Source organism: Panthera tigris, chromosome E1, assembly GCF_018350195.1.
Source record: "Panthera tigris isolate Pti1 chromosome E1, P.tigris_Pti1_mat1.1, whole genome shotgun sequence".
NCBI classification, from domain to species: Eukaryota; Metazoa; Chordata; class Mammalia; order Carnivora; family Felidae; genus Panthera; species Panthera tigris.
The window spans coordinates 57,429,040-57,448,543 of NC_056673.1; the positions used below are offsets into that span (position 1 = coordinate 57,429,040).

Genomic DNA, 19,504 nt, shown 5'->3' on the forward strand with positions numbered 1-19,504 from the left:
GGGCAGCGCCGAGGACCCGGCGGGCTGACGTCACCAGGACGGCAGGCCCCGCCCCGCCCCGCCTCCCCGCGTAGAAAAAGCAGGCGGGGAGCACCGTCTCGCGGTAGCGGCGGGATGGAGGTTCCCCAGCGGGGTCGCCGGGCCGAGGCTCCCTGGAAGAAGCTGTCTAAGGAGGTAGGCGGGTTGCAGGCGGCGGCTGGGGCTGAGCTGGGCAGCGCGGAGATTGGATGCAGTTCCAGGAACGGAGCTTCGGAGCCCGTTGACCCACCACCCCCGAGCGCGCCGGCGAGCGCCGGGCGTGCCTGCTCCGAAAGCTTTGGCGCCCCGGTCTGGTTTGCTTCTGGCCACAGGCAGCCTTTTAAGGGCAGAGAAGACCGAAGCTGTGCCGATAGCCATCCAGGGGGCCACGCTGCCGACCTCAAGCGCAGGGTCTCACCGTGCAGGCAGGTCGCAGGATGCTGGATGCAGGCAGGCAGGAAGGCTGCAGGTGTTTACTGCAGGGTGGTTGTGAGGGCTGGAAACCACACCGGCAAAGCATGTGTTGTGATCATTCAACTGTAACTTCCTAACCAGTTTCCCCCGCATGTCAGGCAGTGGTTGGTTTGTTTTGGGAGTTTTGTTAGTTTTTTTCGGTTTTTTTTTTTTTTTTATTCTGGCCACTGATACATCTGGGAATCTGGTTAAGTTATGGACACTAACCCCCCAAGAAATCCCATTCTCTGTCTCTGTGTCTCTGTCCCCCACACACTTGCCTACAATATCAGAGGACTCTCAGAAGCCCGTTGCATTATCATTAGCATACTTAAGAACAGTGAAGACGGTGACAGCAGTCACCGTGTGTGCCAGGGATGGCTGTGAACGTCTGACAGGCACAGATTGTACAGATCTAAAGAACCCTGGCCAGCAACCTCGTTCAGCTCGAGGAGGCAATAACCCGCATTTGAATGGCTGGTTTTACTTCATTTACGTGCCTTATGACCTTTCACCTTGTGAGGCTGCTATTTTGCCCGTTATATAGATGTGGGAACTGAGACTCAGAGACTGTAAGTTGCCCAGGGTAAAAACAGCCTGTAAGTGACGGAGCATGGATGGCCCTCAACCCATCTGACTCCAGAGCCCCAGATCCTTCTGTGAAGCTACCCTGTCTTCCAGTTTCCCATTTGGGGCTTCACTCTTTCTCCTTGCCTTTGAACTTTTTCTCCAAAACCTGGTTCTTGTTACTTTCTACATGAAGTCTGAACATCTTAGCCTGATATGTGAGACCCTCCGTCTTCCGGTCCCAGCTGCCCAGCCTCACCTCTGTGATTCAGCAGTCTGGCCTATCACTATCTCCAGACCGACCTTTGATTCCCCCCTCCTGAGCCCTGTACCTTTGCTCTGGGCCCTCCTGCAGTCAGAACCGTGGCCTCTCAGAGATAAGCTCTGCCACACTTTCTCTGCGGTGACCACCCCAGCAACCTGGCCTCCTGCAGTAGGAGTGGTGCCCATGGTGGCATTAACCAGAACACATTTTATAGGACCTTATCTCCCCTTTAAGGCTGGCCACTAGTTAAAAGCATGGCCATAGCTCTAGACCGTGAATCTGAGAGCCCCTGTGATGTTGTATCTGAAATACCTAATTAATTGGTGTCGGGGGAGAGTGGAAAGTGGGATACCAGGGGCTTGAAGGAAGCTGAGGGCCTCTAAAGAGCCTGAGATATTGGGGAGGGGGCTTCTCAAGGCAGGCATTCGGAGGGGTGGGGGCACGTTGTGTGGAGAACAAAGGTCTTACGGAAACTTCTGTGTTCCATAGGAGCTGGAGAATCAGTACAGCCCCAGCAGATGGGTCATCCGACTGGGAGCCGAGGAGGCCCTGAGGACCTACTCACAGATAGGGGATGAGGGTACTGGGGGCCCTCCCCTTGGATGCTGTGGGTGGACTCTAGCATATGGCAGTGGTTCAGAATGCTGGGGGCAGGAGGAGGCTCTCGGGACAGTTCCCAAAGTCCAGGTACCATGCAAGCCTCTTTGGCTCAGGGCCAGGCATCCAGGAGCCCTCGCCACAGGTCAGCTGGAGGCAGGAAAGGCCCAATAGGCTGTGTTCCACCTCCTCTCCTGCTCGGCTGACAGTGCCCAGACCAGTAAGGCCACATGCTACAGGGGCGCCAGGAAGTAGGGTGAGAAAAAGGCAGGCCTCCCACTTGGCTGAACCTGGAATGTTGTTGATATTTATAAAAAGCAAAAAGGGCTCCTGGGTGGCTCAGTCGGTCGGGCGTCCGACTTCGGCTCAGGTCACCATCTCGCGGTTCATGAGTTCGAGCCCCGCGTCGGGCTCTGTGCCGACAGCTCGGAGCTTGAAGCCTACTTCCGATCCTGTGTCTCCCCCTCTCTCTACCCCTCCCCTGCTCACGCTCTGTGTCTCACTGTCTCTCAATAATAAATAAACGTTAAAAAAATTTTTTTTTAATTTAAAAAGTAGAACAAAATAAAATGTTGACATTTTGTTGGCCATGGACATTTAGCATTAATTATTAATTTTGATTTATATATATATATATTGCATTTAAATACTATTTATCTTTATATTGGTCAGCTTGGGCTGCCATTGCAAAATGCCATAGAACGGGTGGCTTAAATGATAGGAATCTGTTTCTCACAGTTCTGGGGGCTAAGAAGGCCCAAGAGCGAGGTGCTGGCCAGTTTGGTTCCCTGATGAGAGTTCTCCCGGCTTGCAGACAGCTGCTTTTTCCATGCTGTCCTCACATGGCAGAGAGACAGTGAGAGCTCTGGTCTGTCTTCCTCTCCTTTTAAAAAGTTTTTTAAGTTTATTTATTTTGAGAGAGAGAGAGAGAGAGAGAGAGAAAGAGCATGCACGCACGAGCAGGGGAGGGGCAGAGAGAGAGAGAGAGAGAGAGAGAGAATCTCCAGCAGGCTCTGCACTGTCAGCACAGACAGAACCCGATGTGGGGCTCGAACCCACGAACCCTGAGATCCTGACCTGAGCCCTTAACCGACTGAGCCACCCAAGTGCCCCCTCTTTCTTCTTATTTTTTTTAAATTTCTTTTTTAATGTTTATTTGTGAGAGAAAGAGAGGGAGAGAGAGAGACAGAGCGTGAGTAGGAGGAATGGCAGAGAGGGAGAGAGAGACAGCATCCGAAGCAGGCTCCAGGCTCTGAGCTGTCAGCACAGAGCCCAACGCCGGGCTTCAACTCACGAACCGCGAGATGGTGACCTGAACCGAAGTCAGATGCTTCACCGACTGAGCCACCCAGGCGTCCCCTTCTTCCTCTTTTTATAAGGCCTCTAATCCTACCATAGCGCTTCACCCCATCGAAACCCAACTACCTTCCAAAGTTACCACCTGTCATACCATCACGTTACGGGGCAGTGCTTCAACATATGAGCGCTGGGGGACACAGACCTTCAGCCCAAAACGAACTTCATGACTGAAGTTTTGGTGCTGACGCCCCCATGCTGTGCCCAGAGCAAGGGCCTCACCCCTGCTCGATGAGGTTAAATAACTTACCCAAGTCACGCAGCTCGTGACGGTAGCCACCTCCCGGAGCTGAGCTTCCAGAAAGGAGCGGGGCAGCCTGATGGGGTGAGGTGGGTCGGGCAGTGTCCGTTGAGTGTGCAATAGTCGGCCTCTCCTGAAGGTGCTCCCCAGACCTCCTCGGTGCTGCCTGCCGTCTCCGGGATTGCCTCCTCCCATGCAAGCTCACGGGGGGCGGCAAAGGCACAGGAAGGGCAAGTGAAGAGAAATAGATTCCTGCTGAGCCAGAAAGCCTCTCCACAAAGGACAGAGAGAAAGAAAATGAGTTTTTATTGAATAAGGGTTAAACCGAACTGTGATGTGCACCACAGGCAAGCTGCTAAAGAGACTGTGAAACCAGAAAGAAACCTCACCCTTTTTTTTAAAAAAAAAAAAAAAAAGCTTTTATTTGTTTATGCATTTAAGTCATCTCGACACCCAACGTGGGGCTCGAACTCACGACCCAGAGATCGAGAGTTGCACGCCCTCCCTACTGAGCCAGGCAGGCACCCCAGAAACCTCACCCTTTTATGCAGGCAGGCAGATACACCCCCACTGCATACCTGTTCTCAAGAGAAATGATACCTGTGCTGAAGCAGGTGGCCTCACAGTGCCACTTGTCCTCCTAGATCTTCCTAAGTCCACCTGGTAATGAGGGTGGCCATCTGTGCTTGCCAATTGCCTTTCTCCAGAGGAAAAAGAAGCCTTCCCAACAAAGTACTTTTGTAACTTGGAGCCGGGCACCTGTAGAAGGTAGGCTCCTGTCTGACCGCAGAATCTGGGGGTAGGGGCACTGTATCTTGATGATTACATTTCAAAGTGATGACGCCCCAGGTCCTGGAGGAAAACATTCCGAGGTTGGAAAACTGGCAAGAGACTCATTTAGCTCTTCAAAATATTTACATACACTTCAAAGGGGAGAGGAAAGATTCATAAAGAGTTTCGCAAAATAACTGCTCTAAGAAAAGGGAAGGAGGAGGCTCTCTTTTCCTTTTCTGCACCAGGGAGACTTAATTTTTTTTTTTTCTCTCTCTCTCTCTCATACTTTGATTTGTATTCATCCTCATAGCCATCAACCTATTAACTGGCAGGGGGGCCGTGTTCTTTTCTAACAAGTAGACAGACCACCTTTATCTGCCACAAAGACCTGGCCTCCCTCAGGCCAGGGGACTGCTCGGTGAGCAGGGGCAGAAAGCAGAGGCGAGCTGGCAGGACAGGTTTTCAGAACTATTTCCTCTCTCAGTAGTTTTAGACTTGTTTTACCGAGACTCAGTGTCGTAGACTCTGGGTCTAGAGTTCTTTCTTGTCCAGCAAGAAAGCGGGACGCAGGATTAAAATCTGAGAGACGGCTAATGCCCAAGAGAAGACAAGAGCCCCGATTCAGGGTCCTTGCTCTGTTTTTATTGGGATCAGAAGGCTTACAAACATGGTGATGGGGGTGCACAAAGAGACAATAAATCTGTGAACATTAACTCATGGGCGTGAGGGAAAGGGGGGTTTGAAGATATACAGTGTTAGGGGTTTCGGCGGCCAATATAAAACAAAATCCTGGCGCCGGGCAGATGGTTGTTAACGGCAGACAGGAGGCGCCGTGTCTGTTTGTCTTAGGTAGCCTAGGGGATAAGACGGACCGAGTGTGCTACCTCAGGGTCAGCAAGGCACCTTTCTTTTGATAATTAGCTCCTCTCTGGGCCACTTCACCGCACAGAGATCTATGGCCCTATTTACCTGTTTACCTAACTTGGTTCTTCCTTCCTGTGAAAGCAGCTTTCTGCTATAGTACTAAATTGGGGGGTCCGCCCTGAATACCTAATCTTATTTACCGCATATACCTTTGTATTGGGGCCTTTGCCCCACCCTCTCTCTATTTATTTACCTCATCTTGTTTACCCAGACTTGGGTGTGAGCATCCTATGGCTTTGCAATTCTTTATGCCTTGTTAACCCATCAGTGCAGGCTCAGGGAATTCCTAAGCTTATTCCCCACCTCTTAGTACCAATACATTGTACACGAAATGAGGGAGGGATACATGGATGGATAGATGGATGGATGAATAAGGTAGGTAGGTGGGTAGGTTGGTAGATAGGCAGATACTGAACTGCCTTCTGGGCGCCCTACCTCTGCTAGCTTCCGGCAGGTCCTAGTCCACGCCCCTCTCCAGGAGAACCAATCACCAGTGACGTGGGTGGAGCCTCGTGTCCGCCAGCCTCTACTAGGGATCCCCACCCCACTACCTTCGCAGGCTCCCAGCTTGGGCTTTTCCCTCTCCACCGGAAAAGTGAAAGGAGAAAAACAAAGGCACAAAAGATACAAGCCCCAGTTTTGTCGGACTGTGCTACAGTACATATAAAATTGACCATTCTAACCATTTTAAAGCGTACAATTCGGTAGCGTTTAGAACCTTCAAGATTTGTGCAGCCATCATCAGTACCTTGTTCCAAATATCATTTTCGTTGCCTCAGAAGGAGCCCTACCATCAGTCACTCCCCATTTCCCCCCCTCGCCGTCGCTGTCTACGGATTTACCTATTCTGGACACCCGGTCGGAATGGAATCCTACATGTATGTGTGGCCTTTTGTGGCTGGCTTCTTGGCATAATGTTCCGGAGCTCCATCCACGGTATATAATGCCGATCACTACTTCACGCCTTCATCGTATGGACCTACCACGTCATGTTTATTCACTGACAGACATTTGGGCTGTCCGCCTTTTGACAACTGTGAATAGGGCTGCTGTGAACCATCCGTGTACACGTTTTCGTTTGAAAGCTCTTGATTTCTTATTACTAAGTCCAGTAGACAAAGCCGTTCGACACAATTGCATACATTCCAAATGCTTACTTTCACTTTGTGTATTCAGCTCATCATAGACCGGTAGCAAACAGGGTAGGGCTCCCAGTGTCCCCAGATTGCAGGCCAAGCAGCCCTGCTCTGTGCCACCTTGGCTATTTTTAGGTAACCGTTGTTTTCTTATTAGGAAAGGAGCATATGCTTACTCGAATAGACTTACAAAATAAAATCATCAATAATTCCACCACCCATCGTTAACCAGAGGATGACTGATGGGACCCTGCCATTTTTTTAAAGTGCTGCCACAGCCTGGTGGAATAAGGTCTTCAGCCTTTCTGGGACCGTGTGGTCCCCCTGCTGTATCTTGCATAAGTCCCTAAGGACTCTGGTCTCCCCTTCCTCTAATTCCCCTGACATGTGCTCTGGATGGGTCCCCGGGCCTGGGGTTTCTGTCTGTAAGAGTTTGGATACTTTCAGTTGCAAATAATAGAAACTCAGTTTCTTCAGTATCAAAAAGAGGACGTTTTAATGAGGTCTATTCATTGACGTCCTCCCGTGTTCCTGCCCTGGGGTCCGGAGACTGGAGGGCTGGTGGTGTTCACCCTCGGTGGGGAGGCTGTGAGTCACCTCGTTCTCTGCCCCTGCACCCAGCTGCCCGTCACCAGCCGCAGGGTCCACTCCTGGAGAGAAACAGTTCCTCTCTTTCTCAGGGTCAGCTGAGCTTTTTAATAGCTGAGGGAGACACGTCCATGATAGTGCATATCTACAGCTGTGTGGTTTGAATCACTCTTCAACTCAGAACATAAATTTCATAGTCTTTTCTTAGTTCTGGCACAAAATGAATCTGGCTGGTCCATGTGTACTTTAAGAACTCTTGAGAAGGGGCGCCTGGGTGGCTCAGTCGGTTAAGCCTCTAACTCTCGGTTTCAGCTCAGGTCATGATTTCACAGTTCATGAGATCGAGCCCCACGTCAGCCTCTGTGCTGACAACGCAGAACTTGCTTGGGATTGTCTCTGCTCCTCCCCTGCTCGCTTGCGTGCTCTCTCAAATAAATAAATAAACTTTTTTAAAAAAATGAGAAATGAATAGACCTCCTAATGCAGAAATTCCACTGCTGAGAGTGCTTCCTTCAGACCCCCACACACAGTGGTGACGTGTGCACGGGGCTGATCACGGCAGGGTTACTTGTGCTAACCCAGCCCAAATGCCTCCAGCAGAGGACTCCTTCCTCAGGTGCCAATCCGTTCAATGAATATTTACTGGGTGCCTGACATGTACTGGTCACTCATTTTGTGCACGGAATACATCAGTGAGCAAAACACACAAACCCCTGCCCGTGCATCAATGTGAATCTTTTTCTCTTTCTTCTTATTTTATTTTTTAAAAATAAATTTTTTGGGGGGCGCCTGGGTGGCTCGGTCGGTTAAGCGTCCGACTTCGGCTCGGGTCATGATCTCGCGGTCCGTGAGTTCGAGCCCCGCGTCGGGCTCTGTGCTGACAGCTCAGAGCCTGGAGCCTGTTTCAGATTCTGTGTCTCCCTCTCTCCCTGCCCCTCCCCTGTTCATGCTCTGTCTCTTTCTGTCTCAAAAATAAATAAACGTTAAAAAAATTAATTAATTAATTAATATATTTTTTTTAACTTTTATTTATTTATTTTGGAAGAGAGAGAAAGCTCGTGCTCGTATGCACAAGCAGGGGAGGGGCAGAGAGGAGAGACAGAATCCCAAACCGGCTCCTGGCCATCAGCGCAGAGCCTGGTGCAGGGCTCACACTCACAAATTGTGAGAGTTGTTTTTTTTTTTTTTTTTTTTTTTGAGCAGCAGGCAAAGGTTTACTAGGGTATAAGATCAGAAAGCAAGAGGAGTATGAAAGCTCTCTTTACAGAGAGGGGGGCATTCAAAAGTGAATGCCCCACTAGTTGTGAGATCATGACCTGAGCTGAGATCAAGAGTCGGAGGCTTAACCGACTGCGCCCCCCTGGTGCCCCCCTTCTTACCGTGTTATTGAAATACAGTCGACTTACAAGGTATATTAATTTCAGGTGTATAACACAATGATTCAACAGTTCTCTACATGACTCTGTGCTCATCATGAGAAGTGGAGTCACCATCTGTCACTTTCCACATTATCACAGTGGTATTGCCTGTATTCTCTGCTGTCTTTCACTGTGATTTTTTTTTTTTTTTTTTTTTTTTTTTGGAGAGACAGAGATGGAGTGCAAGTGGGGGAGGGGCAGAGAGCGAGGGAGACACAGAATCGGAAGGAGGCACCAGGCTCTGAGCCGTCAGCTCTAACTCGTGAATCGAGAGATCATGACCTGGGTCGAAGTGAGACGCTTCACTGACGGAGCCACCCAGGTGCCCTGGTCGTGACTCTTAACGGGGCAGGGGAAGAGGACAAAGTAAATGCCGTAGTCCGTTAGAAGGGACAAGCCCTCTGGCAGTATGGAGCAGGCGAGGCGGGTGCTGGGCGGGGGGTGTTAGGGTGGCCAGGGTCGACCCCTAGAGGAAGGTGTGCTGGGCAGGGTTGATTTTGTAGAGCCCCAGGGCTTTTGGGGGTGGTGTGCCAGATGCTGCGGACTGAATCTTTGTGCCCTCCCCAGATTCACATGCTGAAGCCTTAACCCTTAGGGTGGCTGTATTTGGAGTGATTAGGTAAATTGAGGTCATAAGCGTGGGGTCCTGACCTGGCTGGATTCTTAGAAGAGACACCCGAGGGCTTGCCTCCCTAGAGACGCCAAGAGCCCACAGCCCCACCCAGAAGAGGCGTGTATGCACCCAGTGAGGAGGTGGCCACCTGCCACCCAAGGGGAGGGCCGTCCCCAGACACAAGCCCCTCTGGCGCCTGGATCTAGGCCTTCCGGGACCCAGAACTGTGAAAAGTAAATGTAGGTTAAGCCTCCGCACCCTGAGGTATTTGGTCACAGCAGTGGGAGCCAACTCGCACAGGAGCCCCGGACGGACTTGAACCTGAGAGGGAAAGGTGTGCCCAGGACTGGCTCACACCTGTGGCCGGAGGGCATTTGGCGGAAGAAGTAGGCAAGCAGTGAGGGCCGCCCGTTGCTTCCAGCGGAGAAGGGGAGGGACATCCAACAAGGTAGTCACAGGGGAGGCGGGAGGAGACGCACGGAGAGGATTTCCTGATGATGGGATGTGGTTTGTTGGGCCTGCGCAACTGGCATGACTGGTTAGCATGCAACCCTCAGATGGAATATAAGAGCGGAGGAAGGTCTATAAAGAAGGGAAGAACAAGGAAGCTGTGTACAGATGGGGAAAACTCTCCAAGAAACACTACGCGAAGTGGGCAGGGCAGACACGTATTTTATATGCTGCCCTTTGGACGAAAGGTTGAGAGGGTCTATATCCGTGTTAGTAACGGAGGTCACCTGGGCAAGGGGCCGGGAAAGCAGGCAGGTGAGAGGCGGTGAGGGAACGTCTCACTGGAAAGCCTTTTTTTTTTTTTTTTTTAAGGTGTATTTATTGGGAGAGGTGGGGGAGGGGCAGAGAGAGAGGGAGAGAAAGAGAATCTCAGACAGACTCTGCGTTGTCAGGGCAGACATGGAGTTCAATCTCAGAACCATGAGATCATGACCTGAGCTGAAATCAAGAGTTGGACGCTTAACCGGCTGAGCCACCCAGGCACCCGTAGGAAGCCTTGTGTGTGTGTGTGTGTGTGTGTGTGTGTGTGTGTGTGTGTGTGTGTGTGTGAACCATACAAACATATTGTGTCTCCATAAGAAAAATTAATGACAGGGGCGCCTGGGTGGCTCAGTCGATTGAGCGTCCAACTTTGCTGCTCAGGTCATGATCTCGCGGTTCGTGAGTTCGAGCCCCGCGTCGGGCTCTGGGCTGACAGCTCGGGACCTGGAGCCTGCTTCGGATTCTGTGTCTCCCTCTCTGCTCCTCCCCCTGCTCACACACTCTCTCTCCCTCAGAAATAAATAAACATTAAAAAAATTATCTAATTAATAATAGATCCATTCCGTTAAGCAAGTCCTTCAGAGTGAGCTGTGTCCAGTGTGGCCGGCACAGGGGGAGCCTGTTTTGTTCCGTTCGTTAGACACTTGCAGGAGTCACACATCAGGCTCTCTGAGCAGCTGGTCGCTTTGGGAGATGGGAAGTCTCCCCCTGCCGCTGCCCAGCACCAGAGAGGGAGCAGGGACACACAGCAAGCCACATCTCCTCTAAGAAGCCTTGTCTCGTCCTTTCACTCTCAGGACAGGGGCGTCAGTAGACAAGGTCTGACAGCAAAACTGGTTTTACAGCCACTTGGCCTGTTCTGCAGAGGCAGCCTCGTCTCTGGTTTTGGCATGGGGGGAAACTTGGCATCTCCCATCATTTTTGTTTCTGTTGGCCTTGAGCGGTCTCTCTGAAATGGAGACGGCCTATTTTACCAGTGAGTTTAGGCCTAAACATACTTTATACAAACTATCTTTTCCTACTGGGTTTGTCCCTTCTAGAGTTGCAGAATCATCCAGCCAAGAGGTGCACTGGTTTCCTTTTGGGCCCGCCTCTATGGACCCCAAGGCTGGGGACCTGGGCACCTCCAGGGACACGGATCCCAAGTTCATGTCTCACTGCCCCAATGTTCAGTATCAGAAAGATCACACTGATCAGGCTCTATTGTATTTATGTAAACTGTTTTGCAATTAATCTCCACACCCAACATGGGGCTCAAACTCACAACCCCGAGATCCAGAGTCACGTGCTCTACTGACTGAGACAGCCAGGCACCCCTCCTTTTTGATTAGTACATGTTGGGTCCTATTTATGCAATCTTTGTCTATCCCAAGATCATGAAGATCTCCTGTTTTCTTTTCCAAGAGCTTTGTTGCCTTCTCTTTCATGTTTAGATAGTCCATCAGGAACTGATCTGATGTGGTGTGAGGTAAGGATCAAGAAACTTTTTTTTTTTTAACGTTTATTTTTGAGAGAGAGAGAGAGGGAGCACAAGCAGGGGAAGGGCAGAGAGAGGGGGGGACAGAGGATCCGAAGCAGGCTCTGTGCTGACAGCAGACAGCCCAATGTGGGGCTTGAGCTCACAAACGTCAAGATCATGACCTGGGCCGAAGTTGGACGCTTAACCGACTGAGACACCCAGGTGCCCTAACAAACTATTTTGTTTTCATTTGGATATTCATTTGACCCAGCACTGCTTAGTGAAATATTTACTTATCACACACTTTTCTTTTTCTTTCTTTTCCACACAACTTTCTTTGAATTGTTTACTACGTATCAGATCCTGGGTGTACAGAGGTGGGCAAAGCCAAGCCCTTGACAGTGAGGGCAACAGACAGTAAACAAGGTAAAAAATATATCAAGGATGATGAATGCCCGGCTGCACGATAACGCAGAGAAAGGGGATATACCGTACTGTATTTAAGCAGCCTTCTGTTACAGGCAGTATTTTGCTGTTACACATAGCATTACTGTGGGCATCTTTAAAACAAGTCCTTGGGAATGTTTCTGATTATTTCCTTATAAAAATTACGTGCATAAGGACTCATGCATCAAGGAGTATGATCTTCTCGGGCTTTGATACGTATCGTTATTTATTTGAAGTGAGTTTATATCTTGCTTCCCTGGAAGATTGATTTTCCAAAGACTTGGAAAAGTTTATACTTCCTGGAGCGTGAAACGGAGTACAACGCACGAAGCGGGTGCGTAAGAAAGTGGTGGTAAAAGGTGACCTTCAGAACCACAGCTCACTTACAGACAGATGTCAGCGCATAGTACTGGTCGCACTTGGGTGGGACAGTCTGGTCTCTTTGCAACTACACCCCCAGGGGAGGCTCCAGAACCCGGCACAGTTGATCATGAGGACTTGGGGGGGGGGAGGGGCATCTTTCACGGAGTTCTGAAAAGTGGGGCTGATCGGCCGACCCAAAGGGGCTTTCAGCAGAAAGGTTTCTACCTTCGGTAAAATGGAAAACTGCTGCAGGTCAGCAGGTCGTGCTAATAGTGACCCGTCCACTTCTCGAGACAGCTACTAAGAGGGCCCGAGCCACCAGGAGGAACCTGCTGCATGTCCCCTACGGAGACGGCGAGGGGGAGAACCTGGACATCTACTTTCCCGAGCAAGTGTCTGAAGGTAGGCGAATGGGCGGGTGGTCCCGCAGCAGGGCTCAGCTGGGCACCCGGCTCAGCCCCCCACGCCCTGTGTCTGTCTTACAGCCTCGCCTTTCTGTGTGTTCTTCCATGGCGGGTACTGGCAGAGCGGAAGGTGAGTCGGGAGCTTGGATGAACAGGGAGAAAGGGACATCCGCCCTTCCCTGGTGTAGGAGATCGAGCGAGCTGCTGCTTCAAACTCCGTGTCTGACCACAGCAGTGCGTTCTCTCACAGCTCTGGAGGCCAGAAGTCTGAGATAAAGGTGTGGGCAGGGCCCTGCTCCCTCCAGAGGCGCCGGGGGGGGGGGGGGGAGAACCCACTCCTGCGTCTTCCAGCGGCTGGGGGCTCTGGGTTTTCGTTGGCTGTGGCCGCATCACCCCCGTCTCTGCGTCCATCCTCACGGGGCCTCCTCTGTGTCCGTGTCTCAGATCATCCCCCGCCCTTCTCTTATAGTGTCACCAGTCATGGGATTTATGCCCACCCTGAATCAGGGATGATCTCACCTCGGGATCCTTAACTACACCTCCGTCTCTCTTTCTGCAGTAAAGATACATCAGCCTTCATGGTCAACCCACTGACAGCACAGGGAGTGGCCGTGGTGATAGTGGCTTATGACATAGCCCCCAAAGGTAAGGACGACGGTCTCACCGGTTTGAAGCCTGGTGGGCTTTGGAGGGGAGAGAGCCCCTGACGGATCCTGCCCCGACTCGTGTTCTCTGTGCAGGTACCCTGGACCAGATGGTACACCAAGCGACCCGGAGCATCGTGTATATCCAGAAGCAGTATCCACGCAACGAGTAGGTATCACTGCAGATTTCCCTTTGGCCAGACGATGTGGGAGGACCGTGGATTCAGCCCCCGGGATGCAGCCCAGCTGCTCCCTCTGGCCTGTGGAGCAGAAGGCGAACCGGGACTCCTCGATACCGACCTGATGCACTCGGGCCACCGAGTGCAAATCCGGCTCTCTCTCCTCTGACCCAACCCAGGGGGATTTACCTGTGCGGACACTCAGCTGGGGCCCACCTGGCCGCCATGATGCTCCTGGCCGACTGGACCAAGCATGCAGTCGCACCCAACCTCAGAGGTTTCCCTGGGACTGCGGGCTGGCCGGGCAGCCTTCTCCCTCCCCAGATGGGCCCGAGGGCCGCACCAGCTGCACAAAATCCCAACAGCCATGACGTGCTTGAGCTGGGGGCTTGGAGCCCTGTGACATGGGCTCGTCTTTGCTTCTTCTCTACCCCTACCCTGGTCTCGCCCCTTTGGGCCTGGACGCTGGGCTGGCCCCATATTGCCCCACTGGGTGCCTACAGGAAGCCTGGTATGGGTGGGGTGTTGGCCCCACCTAGAGCCTGGCCCTCTGACGGCTCTTCACCTTTACAGGCTTTTTCCTGGTAAGTGGGATCTATGACCTAGAGCCCATCGTGTTCACCTCTCAGAACGGCCCTCTCCTCATGACCCTGTGAGTCACTTGCCCCCTCCTTCCCTAGCTGAGCTTGAACCTACCAGGCGGGCCAGGGGTGACGCGCGGGCTTTTCTCCGTCCTGACCCATGCCTGCCCCCCCCCGACCCCCGCATCAGGGAGGATGCTCGGAGGAATGGTCCACAGCAGCTCCTGGAGGCGGCCCTGACACAGCCCGTGGATCCCGCCTGCCACGTGCTGGTGATCGTGGGCCAACACGACTCCCCCGAATTCTCCCGACAGTCCAGGGAATTTTATCAGGTACCCCCAGCACCCCGCCTCTGGCCAGAGGTTGAGGGTCATGCGCTGTCATTACCTTCCCCTTTATTTCACCCAAAGGGACCCCAAGACCATCAGCCATTTATTCAACAAATACCGAGCGAGCACCTGCTCCGGGTCAGGCAGGGCCCTGCTGCCTCACGCTCCTGCTTGGCCCTTTTCTCTACCCAGACACTGTGCAGAGGAGGATGGAACGCCTCGTTTGAAGAACTCCACGATGTGGATCACTTTGAAATCATCTGGAAGCTAACCCAGGACGACTACGTGCTCACCCAGGTGGGGCACATCCCTTCACTGTGGAGGGCATGGGTCCTGCGTTAGCACCCCCAGACATACAGACAGGAGGGTAGGTGGGGAGCACAGAGGAGTCACTTCATTAGTTCCTTGGCCTCTGGGAGGCTGGGGACCCTATGGTAGGACTTGAGTCCCCCCCCCCCCCCGGCTGCCTAGACTTCACCTCTCTTTGAAAGAGCCCCAGACTCTGTGCCTGGGCACACAGGTGGGAGTTGCACGGGGCTTGGTGCCGAGGCGGAGAGGCATTGATCTGGGCCAAGGAAAGTGTTAGCCTGTGTTAAGCATAAGGCAGAGCCAACTCCATACAGGACAAGATGGGCGGATTTGGTTCAGAAATGTTGATTACAACTTAAACGTGGAGAATCCTTTTGAAAATCAAACATTACAATTTTAACGTGGAGAATTCTTTTACAAGTCAAAGAATAAGCTGGGGAGAGTATTTGCCGCAGGCCTGGCAGATACAGAGTTACCACTTCTCTTCTCTTCTTTTTCTTTTTCTCCGCGCCCCCCCCACCCCCAACGGGAAAGTGGTTCTTCAGAATTTCAATTTTAATCAGCTGCCACCTCAGTAAGGCTTTGATAGCATTCAGTGTTTTTTTTTTTTAATTTTTAAAAAATATTTATTTTTGAACGAGAGAGAGAGACACACACACAGAGAGCAGGGGAGGGGCAGGGAGACAGGGAGACACAGAATCCGAAGCAGGTTTCGGGCTCTGAGCCGTCAGCACAGAGCCCGACACGGGGCTCGAACCCACGAACTGTTGAGATCATGACCTGGGCCAAAGTCGGATGCTTAACTGACTGAGCCACCCAGGCACCCCTATAGCATTCAGTTTAATTCTTACATAATTAATATTCTTACTGTATAAAGAGTACTTTCGAATCAATAAGAACTGTTTTAATTTCTATTTAGAAACAGACATAAATAGCAAAAATGGATAAAGAATAAGGGATGGTTTAAGAAAAAATATAAATGGCCAATAAACATGGGGGGAAGATTATACCAGGGATATTAGAAATGTCACTTAAAATGACAGTCCTTTCCCACCTGTCATTGAAAATGTTCTCATAAGGGGCGCCTGGGTACAGTTAGTTAAGCACCCGACTCTTGATTTTGGCTCAGGTCATGATCTCGTGGTTTCATAGGTTCAGCCCCATGTCAGGCTCTGTACTGGCAGCACAGAGCCTGCTTGGGATTCTCTCTCTCTCTCTCTCTCTCTCTCTCTCTCTCTCCCTCTCCCTCTCCGTCTCCCTCTCCCTCTCTCTGCCCCCACCCCCAACACACTGTCTCTGTCTCTCTCAAAATAAATAAACAAATGTCTAAAAAATTAAAAAATAGAAAAAAAGGAAGAGAAAATGTTCTAATGATAATTATGCCCAGCACTGCTGGAGAGATGGTGGAGGGGGTCCTCTCCAGTTCTGCCGGGGGGCGCACAGCCTGGCAATATGGATCCAAACCCACTAGCCCAGTAATTCTGCAGCTTGGAATTTCTCTTCCGGATAATCAAAGAAATACACAGAGATAGCCCCTGCAACTGTATGAATATTCAAAACTGGGAAACAACCTAAATGTCCCAATGAGGTTACATTATGACATAATCAGGTAATGGAACACAGTTTGTGAAAAGTAGTGAGGATACATCAAATTGATTCAGATGTGAAAGCAAAAACACAAGAAACTGATCCAGTATATCCCCAATTCAATGATACATAGACAGCTAGACCCTTGGAGGCATATGTATGCATACGAAAAACTCAATTGTCAGTAGTATCACACAGTGCATTTTAAAAATTCATTTCCAAAAAAAAAAAAAAATTCATTTCCAGGGGCGCCTGGGTGGCTCAGTCGGTGAAGCGTCCGACTTCAGCTCAGGTCATGATCTCATGGTTCATGAGTTCCAGCCCTGTGTCAGGCTCTATGCTGACAGCTTGGAGCCTGGAACCTGCTTCCGATTCTGTCTCCTTCTCTCTCTGCCCCTCCCCCACTCACACTCTGTCTCTCTCTCAAAAATAAACAGTAAAAAAAAAAAAATGCAATTCCACATTTGCTAACATGAGCACGTATTACTTAAAAAAAATGTGCTTTTGATTTTTTTTTTTTTGAGACAGCACCAGTGGGGGAGGGGCAGAGAGATTGGGAGACAGAGAATCCCAAGCGGGCTCCACCCCGTCAGGGTGGAGCCCCATGCGGGGCTCGAACTCATGAACCGTGAGATCATGACCTGAACTGAAATCAAGAGTCAGGCACTTAACTGACTGAGCCACCCAGGCGCCCCTGTGTTAGGTTTTCAACTGGGGGGAAACAAATGCTCATGAGTGACATGAAAACTTTATTTATGAATGCTGACACTTGAATCTTACATAATTTTTACACGTTGTGAAATAATATTGTTTCGGTCTTTTCTCGACCATTTAAAAGAGTGAAGCCATTCTTAGCTCATGGGTCGTACAAAACCGCATGTCGAGCTGGAGGTAAATCTACGTATGGTCGAGAGCTTCTTTCGAACCCTTCAAAGGAAGGATGGGACTGGGCTGTCATTTTAAGTGGCATTTCTATCATCAGTAATGCAGCCTGTTTCTTTCTTTCATCAGATTCCCCCTGAGAGAGCCTTGCAAGCGCCTCTCCAATCCTGAGGCTTTTGTGTCTTTTCTTATCGCTGCAGATGATTTTGAGAACAATCCTCCAGGAGCCCTGACGGCATTGGACCCCCACCAGCGGGCACCCCGACGGTGAAGCTCCCCCCCCAGACCCCGCGGGCTTCCCCTTCCTGCCAACCTGGCCTCTCCCCACGCCCAGGAGCGCCTCCATTTTCTCTGAACACCACTAAAAATCTCCACGGCCTTTTGCTGGTCTGGATACATCAGATCGATTCAGATGTGAAAGCTGAATGTAGCATGTAATCTGAAACACTAAAATATTCAAAAAGCTTCCACGACGCAGGCACACGAGAATGACATTATAGGAGTGACTTGAACTTATTATTCCAGATCGTCAAAGGAAATGAGTCACAAAGTGTGGGACTTCGTTTAACGTTTGCAACAAATTCCTTGTGGGACATCCCACAGCTGCTGGCAGGAAACCCAGGCTGTCTCCACACCTAGGTCAAGAATTGCGCCCCCTAGGTTATGCCCTGTGAAAGCAAAATGCCTTAAACTAAGCAAAAGACAGAACAAAAATGTGTCCGCCACCTCTATGATCCTGTTTTCACTTAAGAAGGATGCATAGACCTCTATGTGGGCACGTGACATACGATACACAGATATCTATAGATCTAGAAAAAAGACCAGCAGGATATACACAGGGTAACAGCAGTAAACAAAGCGAGACCGTGGGAAATTTTAATTTCTTCCTCTCATCTAATATAAATGATTGTATTACTATAAACAATTGAATATAAAAGTTATACTAAATAGACTGTGGACTGGATAACTATTTTCATGGCTTGTTAAAAATGGGGTAGGGACGCCTGGGTGGCTTGGTTGGTTAAGCGCCTGACTCCAGCTCAGGTCGTGATCTCACAGGTCGTGAGTTCGAGCCCCGCGTGGGGCTCTGTGCTGACAGCTCAGAGCCTGGAGCCTGCTTCGGATCCTGTGTCTCCCTCTCTCTCTGCCCCTCCCCTGCTCATTCTCTCTCTCTCAAAAATAAACATTTAAAACTAAATAAATTTAAAAACTGGCAGGGCACCTGGGTGCCTCAGTCGGTTGAGCATCTGACTCGATTTCGGCTTAGGTCATGATCTCCTGGTTTGTGATTTCAAGCCCGGAGATGGGCTCTGTGCTGACAGGATGGAGCCTGCTTGGGATTCTGTCTCTCTCCCCTTCTCTCTGACCTTCCCCTGTTCGCTCTCTCTCTCTCTCACACACACAATAAATAAATATTTAAAAAAATTTTAAATGATACAGGGGCGCCTGGGTGGCTCAGTCGGTTAGGCGGCCGACTTCGGCTAAGGTCATTATCTCGTGGTTCGTGAGTTCGAGCCCCGCGTCGGGCTCTGTGCCGACAGCTCAGAGCCTGGAGCCTGTTTCAGATTCTGTGTCTCCCTCTCTCTGCCCCTCCCCCGTTCATGCTCTGTCTCTGTCTCAAAAATAAATAAACATTAAAAAAAAAATTTTAAAAAAAATTTAAATGATACAGTAAAAAGTTTCCCGGGGTACCCGCCTGGCTCAGTCGATAGAGCATGGTAGAATATACGACTCTTGATCTCAGGGTCATGAGTTCAGGCCACATGTTGGGCTTGGAGCCTACTTAAATTTTTAAAAAAGAAAAAGTTTCCAAGAAGTTGTGACATTAAAAGAATAGAAGCCAGCAGCCCGCATAGAGCTGGAGCACTGAGGAGGTCTCTTATTTCTGGCCTGCGGATGTGAGAGGCGCCACTCAGCCACCCCTGCAGCTCGGGAAGTGACTTCAGAACACCCTGTTCCTGACAGAGGACACACAGATTTTTCCCGTAGGCTGCAGGATTTGCCGTTGCTGGGACACCGCTTTGAGGTGGGAACCAGCCCCACCCACCCTCCCTCTCTTTCCTTGTTCTCTCCCAAGTTTGCCACTGCCCCGGGCCCCTCCTGGACGCCCAGGTCTGGGAGGTCAGTGATGCCTTCAGGGACTTCAGTTCTTTCTCTGTCCCTTTGTCCTTCAAGCTCACTTGAAGCTTTGGGGCGGCAGTGAAGCCCTCTAGAACTCTCCTGACTTTGTGGAGCAGGTGGGGGCCTGTCTTGGCCCTCTTTGGTTGCCTAGCAGCCAGGAGCTGCTCAGAGCTCTGTTCCTGGAGACTGGATTCACTCCCTGTCCTTTCCAGACTCCCACCAGCCACTCTGGGTCTCCGTTTATTCACCTGTAAAAGAATCTAGCTAGAGCAGGAGCAAACAGACCCATGGGCAGAAACAACGCTGCAGAGATGGGCCCCCAGCACATAGTGGACCTAAGCATGTGACTCGGGTGGTGTTTCAAACCTGCCTTTGTTCAAAGCCACTTACTGGACAGTGTGGGGGCAACTGGCCAGATCTTGGAAAACAAATCTGAACCCGTTTCATGCACCTTCCATTGATATACTTCTCAAAGAAT

At 50.7% G+C, this 19,504-nt stretch overlaps 1 protein-coding gene across 3 annotated transcripts; it reads left to right on the forward strand.

Annotated features, from left to right (window-relative positions):
- Nucleotides 1-90: 90 nt before the first annotated feature.
- On the forward strand, nucleotides 91-17,857 carry AFMID (arylformamidase). 3 transcript variants are annotated; one of them, XM_042967015.1, is made up of 11 exons: nucleotides 91-174; nucleotides 1,793-1,883; nucleotides 12,243-12,392; nucleotides 12,476-12,524; nucleotides 12,954-13,039; nucleotides 13,135-13,207; nucleotides 13,397-13,494; nucleotides 13,791-13,869; nucleotides 13,989-14,130; nucleotides 14,320-14,424; nucleotides 17,106-17,857. In XM_042967015.1, exons 1-11 carry the CDS (start codon nucleotides 115-117, stop codon nucleotides 17,136-17,138), a joined length of 966 nt encoding a protein of 321 aa, XP_042822949.1. In that variant the 5' UTR covers nucleotides 91-114; the 3' UTR covers nucleotides 17,139-17,857. The 3 variants fall into 3 exon arrangements, with proteins under 3 accessions (XP_042822949.1, XP_015397241.2, XP_042822950.1); XM_015541755.2 differs by having other exon boundaries at nucleotides 12,288-12,392; XM_042967016.1 differs by lacking the exon at nucleotides 1,793-1,883 and having other exon boundaries at nucleotides 12,284-12,392.
- The last annotated feature ends 1,647 nt before the right edge of the window (nucleotides 17,858-19,504 follow it).

What these genes read in the sequence shown, in the direction of transcription:
- AFMID (XM_042967015.1), top strand. Translation starts at nt 115, where the DNA reads ATGGAGGTTCCCCAGCGGGGTCGCCGGGCCGAGGCTCCCTGGAAGAAG. An exon ending in CTCACAGATAGGGGATGAGG is followed by an intron (nt 1,884 to 12,242) that starts GTACTGGGGGCC and finishes AAACTGCTGCAG; the next exon opens with GTCAGCAGGTCGTGCTAATA. An exon ending in TTATGACATAGCCCCCAAAG is followed by an intron (nt 13,040 to 13,134) that starts GTAAGGACGACG and finishes TTCTCTGTGCAG; the next exon opens with GTACCCTGGACCAGATGGTA.